General features: G+C 32.7%; 1 protein-coding gene across 1 annotated transcript; it reads right to left on the bottom strand.

The window, feature by feature from the left end:
- Nucleotides 1-301: 301 nt before the first annotated feature.
- LOC113291132 (O-acyltransferase WSD1-like) lies at nt 302-7,199 on the bottom strand. Its single transcript, XM_026540700.1, has 5 exons — nt 6,890-7,199; nt 6,246-6,803; nt 5,706-6,059; nt 5,475-5,612; nt 302-613 (listed from the first exon to the last, which is right to left on the bottom strand). The coding sequence occupies exons 1-5, from the start codon at nt 7,106-7,108 to the stop codon at nt 458-460; spliced, it is 1,425 nt and encodes a 474-aa protein (XP_026396485.1). The 5' UTR covers nt 7,109-7,199; the 3' UTR covers nt 302-457.
- Nucleotides 7,200-7,581: the final 382 nt, after the last annotated feature.

Here is a 7,581-nt window from a genome sequence, read left to right as displayed (position 1 = left end):
TTTAACAACAACCATCACATTTCACCCCTGAATTTAAGAAAAAATCACCTGAATTAGTTATTGTATTTTCTTGGCTCATGAGGTGTCGTTGCTTGACTCCATGTGGTTCCATATCCCATTCTCATCGATCTTGAGACGGTAAAATCCCTATAGCCTAATTAAAACTTGTAATGTAATTATACACAAGACATCATGCAATCTCTGGTGGTTTCAAGATCAAATGATTATTTCTGATGGATTAATTCTGAGAACACCTGGTCAAAAAAACCAATACTGTCCGGATAACAACACATAGTGTATCTATAACGCGTATCTTAGTGAAAACACTATTCTCATATATTTGGATAAAATAAGATCAATGAATCAATTAAACACACGCAGACACACACAGATACATTATTCAAATAGAAAACATTAACACTCGCAAAACAAAATAAATAAATGATATATAGATTGTCTAATCCCGAGGAACTGAGTCTATAGAAGATTTGAAAATTCTCTCAAATGCCTCATCTAAGCAAGCGTTGAACAATGTATGATCAATCAATTCTTTCTCAGCTCCAACTGCTATCTTCATCTTTCCCATGTAGCTCACCATTGTTACCATGAGACTCTGCACTTGACCAATTTATCCATATTATAAAAATAAAAAATAAAATAATTCATATCATGTTATGAGAGAAATATGCTTTAACGTTAAAAGAGAATATGTTTTAGAGTATATATACTTCTTGGATATCAACGTAAAGGAAGCCCATATCAAAGATTGACTAATATATGTAAGACATGCTAACTTGAGACCAATTAAAAATCTAAATTTCCTTCTTTTTTTTTCTTCCAAAAACACAAATACTTTTACTCTTCTGCCATGGATGAGTAATCTCTAAGCTAATCTTCGGGTGATTAATGGATTATGGGTTATGAGGAATGTATATGAGTGTTTAATAAACATATATGTGATGATTCTTTTAGGTTTTTTAATTTTTTACATCGTACTGCCATAATTTTTTTTAAAAAAACACCTCTCTATTAGACGGGGTGAGAAAGTATGTTGTGGTTCTAATTAACACAACTCTTTCTTAGGATCTGGTTGTTTGTTCATATTTTTTCTCAGGATTTTGTCTTACCTCTTTTGTCCTCTTTCAAGTTGTTGTGGGTATTGTTGTATTTGATATAATAATAACATGGGATATGAGTGAATTTCTTCTTTATGCAACTTTGATATAGTTATGCGTAAAGTATTGATCTTTCAAGCACTTTTTCTCCTCTTTAGGTTGTTGTTAGCATTGGTGTGCTTGATACAACAACAAGGGATCCGAGGTTTGGATTTGTTTGCTTGATCTTCTTAAGATTGTGATATAGTTTTTTTAATGTTTGATCTTGGAATATTGATCTGTCAGAATTTTTATTATTAACTTAAATTGTTGTTCCCCAAAGATGATTGGGTTTGCGGATTTATGTTTATCAACTGACTTGTCTATTGCATCCCAATGTTAACTGGGTCCCATTTTTTTTATTATATTTAATTTGTTTGGTGATTGGATGATCCAAGTTGTTTGGTGATACTCCTGATCCCCAATGTTTGAGTGGGTTCCCCATCATCCGGTCTTGAATTTATCATGTTATTTTTAGCTAACATAATTTTGTTTTTTTTTTAGAAAATAAATCCCAAATATTGTTATTCTTTTAAACCAATTTCAAGTTACCTTTTTTGTCTTAAAAATTTTCTCAATGTTTTGTTCACACTTATGTCTTTGTTTTCAAATCTTTAATTTGGTTCCAGAAATGGATTAAAATCTTTAATTTGGTTCCATGTGCATTTGCAGGTTTTAATCTTGGTATATCTTTGTTTGGTTTTGTTTTAAAAAATAAGTGTATGTGCATTTTGTTCAACATTTCTTGAGTTTTTATTATTTATCCTAGTTTCCACGTTTCCGTATTTATATTCAGTGGGTCTTCTAATTTTCCATGTTCCTTTAGTGTATCGATGTTTAATTTCAAACAACTTTTTTTCCGTCTTTGTATTACCTAAGTTCTTTTATTAGTTTCTGTGTTTGTTCTTTGACTTTTGGGTATCTCATGTTACTCTCCTTGTTTCTGGCCTTAGTTCTTTCCCATTCTCATTGAGTTTTTTTGTTAACTAGGATTTCTCCATTTCTTACTGTGTTGTTTGCTTTGTGATTTTCTGTGACATTTTCTGACTGTTTTTTTTAATAGGTTGGCCAAGAGATTTGCTTGTGTTTTTGCGAGTAATCATTTTTTGTCGAATCTTAATTTTACTTCTTTTTCATCACATGTATGGCAAAAGAGAATCTCATATCTTGACCCCCGCTCCGCTGACCCAACAAAACTCAAAGGCTAGCTTCTTTTTTCCTTGTTTTTCTATTATAAAGTCTCCTTTTTTTTCTTTGCTACTTAAATTTTTAACGTCTGGGTTGGTATAATCGCCAAGTAAAGGAATATCCAACAAAATTCTGGTTTAGTTATACAATGACCTTTTCTTTTCAACTTCTTCATCAAGTTTTTCAAACTAAAACTTCAATGGCCATAATTCAAGTACAACCGATTTTTTCCTTTTAATATACTGTACTCTGGTGCTAGCTAATTGTTTACTTATTATTTAATTTAAGTTTTCTCTGCAAACTGTCGACATAGTCATGATAGTTTGCATTTGGTATATGTTTTGGGAGGTAGTTGTCATGAGCTAGCCTAATGGTTTATTTACTAGTCTATGTTAGCGTAGCCTTGTAAGATTAATTGTTAGTGTTTGACATCAATTTATTTTAATTGCTAGTGCAACTGCTGGTAATTGTCTTTGGTTTTATGTCTTTTAACTGCTAGTTTAACTGTTTGTAATTAACTTTTTTTTTGCTGTAACTATTTATGTCTGCTTATTTTCTGTATCTTGTCTTATACTTTTCCATGTTGCTTTTGTTTCTTATTTATAATTAGTTTTAATGCTTTCTTAATCCTTTAACAACTAGTTTAGCGTTTTTAACTTGAACTAATCCGAACATCAGCTAGTTCAGTGTTCTAATGACATCATTTCAGGTTCACTACATTACATTGAACATTAGGATTCTGGGTGTTTTCCTATTATGTGAAGTCTGGAATGCTAGATAATATAGTAGACGTTGACATTTAAGTTGTGTTGATACTTAGCGTTACTTTAAGTCTCTTGTTTGGTTATAGTGAACATTAATACCCAGTTCCTTATTTACAATTTTCAGATCTAGTTAGTTGTGTTTATTGATTAATATATGTTTTATTAGTTAGGTTAATATCTATTTTATTAGTTGGACTCACCTTTTACAGTTTTCATAGCTTTTAGGTTCAGATTATCTGGTTTTGATCTTGTTTTACCAACTCATATGTTGTTGCCTATATTATCTTTTTAAGTGGCGTATTGTTAGCATTTCCAGAGAATTTTTTTGATGGGGGCGTTTTTTGAAGGGGGCATGGGGGACAAATGACATGTTGACACATGTCTCACATATTAATGAATTATGTTTCCAAAAATATTAAATAAGTGTATTTTTGGAGAGAAAATTGGTTTTCTTAATTGATGTTGGTATTTTTGGAAACAGAATTCATTAATATGGGAGACATGTGTCAACATATCATTTGTCCCACATGCATCCTTCAAAAAACGCCCCTATCAAAAATTTTCTCGCATTTCCATCTAATTATGTTATGTGTCTAATTTAATCAACATCCCTGTTTTTTCTTTGAATAGAAAAAAGAAGACTCTTATGAAAAAAAAGCATGAAGTTGAAATCAATTTTGACTATGTCATTTTGGCTTCTTCCTAAAGTAGATTAATCTCAAGAGCTAGTAATCCCATTGGCAATGTTTTTTCGAAAAGGCAAAATCAACTCTCACCAAAAGATCATCGATCGTGGCAATGGCTCAACTACCCGCAATCATTAGCAGGACCCCCTTTTCCTAGACAAGCCGTTGTGACACATCTATCAGTCTTGTTGCTAGAAGAACTCATGAACCTATTTTGTTAGTCCTAACATGAGCCATGACGCTCGAATTTCAAAACTTATTTATCGACACACACACATACTGCAAGTATTACAAGACAACGCATTGGGTACTGAAGGAGAACGTAGAATTCCTAAGCTACTGAAGAATTGTAAATGTTTTAGTTATCCTAGCATTCTTATAACTGAACTCTTTTTTATGACTTATCATGTTGTACTCTCTTTCATTCGTAAAGATTTTGTTCATGTGTATATTCCTTGACAAGGTTTTAACGAGACAACATATGTGTGTCCAACACCGTTTTATGTCTAATCTTCTAGAGATATCAGTGGTTTTACCATTTACTACCTATTTTCTGTATTTTTATTTTAATTTTTTTTTCGTGTAAAAACATTACTCCCTTTGTCTTTATATTTTCATCCTCTATTCTATTTTCGTCTGTCCTAAAATACTGGCCAGCTTCATATTTTCTAGTTAAACTCTCAAATATACCCTTCAACTTTCTATTATTATAAAACTATTTTTAGTATAACCAACCTAAAATCTTAAATGATATCTTCATCAATAGGAAACAAAGCATTTTAATATATATCATATTTATCTTCGTTCCTTTTTATTTATTTAAAAAAATATTAAATACAATATAAGATTGATAATATAACCTAAAAAAGTGGGGAGATATGTTTTATCTTCTTTAAACATTTCAAAAATTACACAATATATGTTTGTTTTTAAATATTACGAATGTTGGTTTTAGTTTTGGTAATAATCTAACATTTCATAAGGGTAATCATGATATTTCCTCCGATATCCTTTATATTTTGAACTAGTCAAACCGGACCAATAAAATAGGGCAGAGGGAGTATTATGTATTTTCAGTTCGAGGTAAATTGATAAGGATAATTACTGGGAGTACGCCTCCGCCTAGAGCACTCTCGACGACTTTACTAACTCCATCTAGCCTTGATTATAAACTTTATTATCAAAAGAGTCAACGGTCCGCGAGTTTTAACCCCAAAGGAGTCACTATCCAACCACAAAAAAAACCTCCAAAACAAAAGTAACACAAAAACCCCAAAAAACAAAATTTTGATGAAACCAAAATTTGGTTTCATCATAAAATTTGATGAAACCTCATAGAATTTGACGAAACTGATTTTTGGTTTCATCATAAAATTTGATGAAACCAATTTTGAAATTTGGGAATTTTGTATCCATTTTTTAAAATTTTGGGGTTTTTGTATAATTTATTTTAAGATGGAGTTTTAATGAATCCCAATATTTGAGTGGGGTTTTTGTACCACAAATTTGGTCACCTTGGGTATTTATGACCAGTTTTGTCAAAAGAAAAAAAACTCTAATTGTAACAAATATGCTGGGATATCAATACCCTACTCATTATACCTACATCTTATGCTTTATTTAGAAAAAAATACCTACATCCTGTGATAAAATCTAAATAAACCAATAAATTTTTAACTTACCTGAGGAACATTCACCACCATAAAGTAGATACTCTTAACAGGATGGTTTGCTAGAGATATTTTCTCCACCGGTCCTATCAAATTTGATATGGCCATGCTTGACTTCCAAATGACATCACGTATGTATTTAGAGGTTTCCTGCATTTTGGAGATACTAATATGTTTGAATTAATAGATTTTGAGACATCACATGATTGCAATATTCTGAATAAAACTGATTGCAACAATTACCTCTGGACCTCTTAGTTTGCTCATTAGATCGATTAATTTTCCAGTTAGATAAACGACCAAGGAGTTCTTCTTCTTCGTGATCATTTCCTTAGCTTCAAATACAAATTCTAGTGGATCGGAATTATCAAGATTGGTTGCATTAGGGATGGAGACATGGATAAAGCCGAAGTTGTTACCCCATGGACCTTTGGTTTCTGATTTCCCCATTTCCTCGACTGATTGATAAGTGGTTATTTCCCTAGTGTTGAGTAGAACTAGAGCCGTTGAACGTGCATTGCCAGCACCCTTGCTTGCAGTCTCCATGTATAGTCTTATTCCATAAAATATTACACCAACGATCACATCGTTAAGCGTCTGTTTCAGAAAAAAAATAATTTTTATTCATTAAAAATTTAACAGATTTGAGGAAACCATAAACGTGAAATGAATTCCAAATAAGAACATATATATATACTGGTAAGAATTCCAAATAAGAACATATACCCTACGAACTTAATAAATTAAAACGACGGGAAGAAGTGAAAGACTATTAAATCTTACCCCACCAAGCTTTGCTTTGATTTCTTTGATCTGATCAAGAGAAAAGGTGACAGTAGAGATTGAAACTGGCCTAAACTCAACTCCCTCTTTAGCTGACCTAATAGGGCTAGCATGATCCTCCAACATACCCTTCCAAAGACTCCAAGTGAAATCCGTTATAGTGTTCTTGAACATGGACAAAGTCTCAAAAACACTCTTTTTCTTATTCATGTAATCGTCGGATCGGATCTTTGGAAAAGCTAAAGGAAGAGAAGGATTATCAGATCTTTGTAAACAGCTAAAGAGAGCACCCATGAGTGAATATCCATCACCCAGGGCATGATGAAGTTTAAACACAACTGTCCCAGCTGCATTGCTTGTAGGGTACTTGAATATGTAAATCTCCCATAACGGTCTACTTTGTGGTAGCCGCTCCATAGCTATCTTTGATAAATATTCTTGGAGGTACTCATCGTAGCATTCCACCGGTAACCCTTCTTCAAACAATGGAACCTTGACGTGGTCATCCAGATTGACCGTAACCTTCTTCCAATGTTTTTCTCCATTTTCTCCTGTAACCTGCATGACAAATTAAACCTATATGAAATCTTAGTACAATATATAGCTCAAACTGTCGCACTAAGACTAGAGCATGTAGAGTATACCAAGAGGGAGGAGAAACGCGGGTTAATGGGGAGGAAAACATTCTCAAGCAATGACATAGTTTGGGAGTCATCGATTGGAATTTCTAATTCCAAAACTGCAAGAATGCTCATGGAGAGCGAAGAACTGCTATAATATTGTCCGGTTGGAGTAGATGGTTCCAGATGTTCATCTTCTTCACCCATGGATGAGGACCTCATTGGTACTTTAGAGTACTCCATTTCTATTTTCACTAGATTTTCCTCTCCTTCGATTTCTGCTTTGCTGAAATTCTTTTTGTAGGACTGCAGATACGCTACTATGTATTCTATTCTTTACATCTTACCAAAAAAAAGAGAATAAAAATGAAAAGTAGTATTTCACGCAGTACTATGTACTACTGCATTATTGAATGTGTTGATAAATTTGGCCGGTCCAATTGATTGATAACTAAAACTCTACTGTCCATATGTAGACATATCAATTTTAGATTCAATACATAAATTCCTAATTTTAAATTCAATACATAAAGTCCTGGACCATCCGGCGTAGTGTTTGTAGCTGTATCATTCATACATATGGTTGGACTTCATCTTCATATACTAGCGGCAAGAGAGTGTGTAATAAAAAAGAGAGGCGTACACATGCATTTTTACCGTCTTTGCCGACCAATTTTTCTTCATCAACGAGCGTAATAAAAATACAAATAAGAGGC

This window comes from Papaver somniferum, chromosome 1, assembly GCF_003573695.1.
Source record: "Papaver somniferum cultivar HN1 chromosome 1, ASM357369v1, whole genome shotgun sequence".
In the NCBI taxonomy this organism is placed as follows: Eukaryota; Viridiplantae; Streptophyta; class Magnoliopsida; order Ranunculales; family Papaveraceae; genus Papaver; species Papaver somniferum.
The sequence above is the reverse complement of the archived record's forward strand: the minus strand, read 5'-3'. Positions and strand labels throughout refer to the sequence as shown.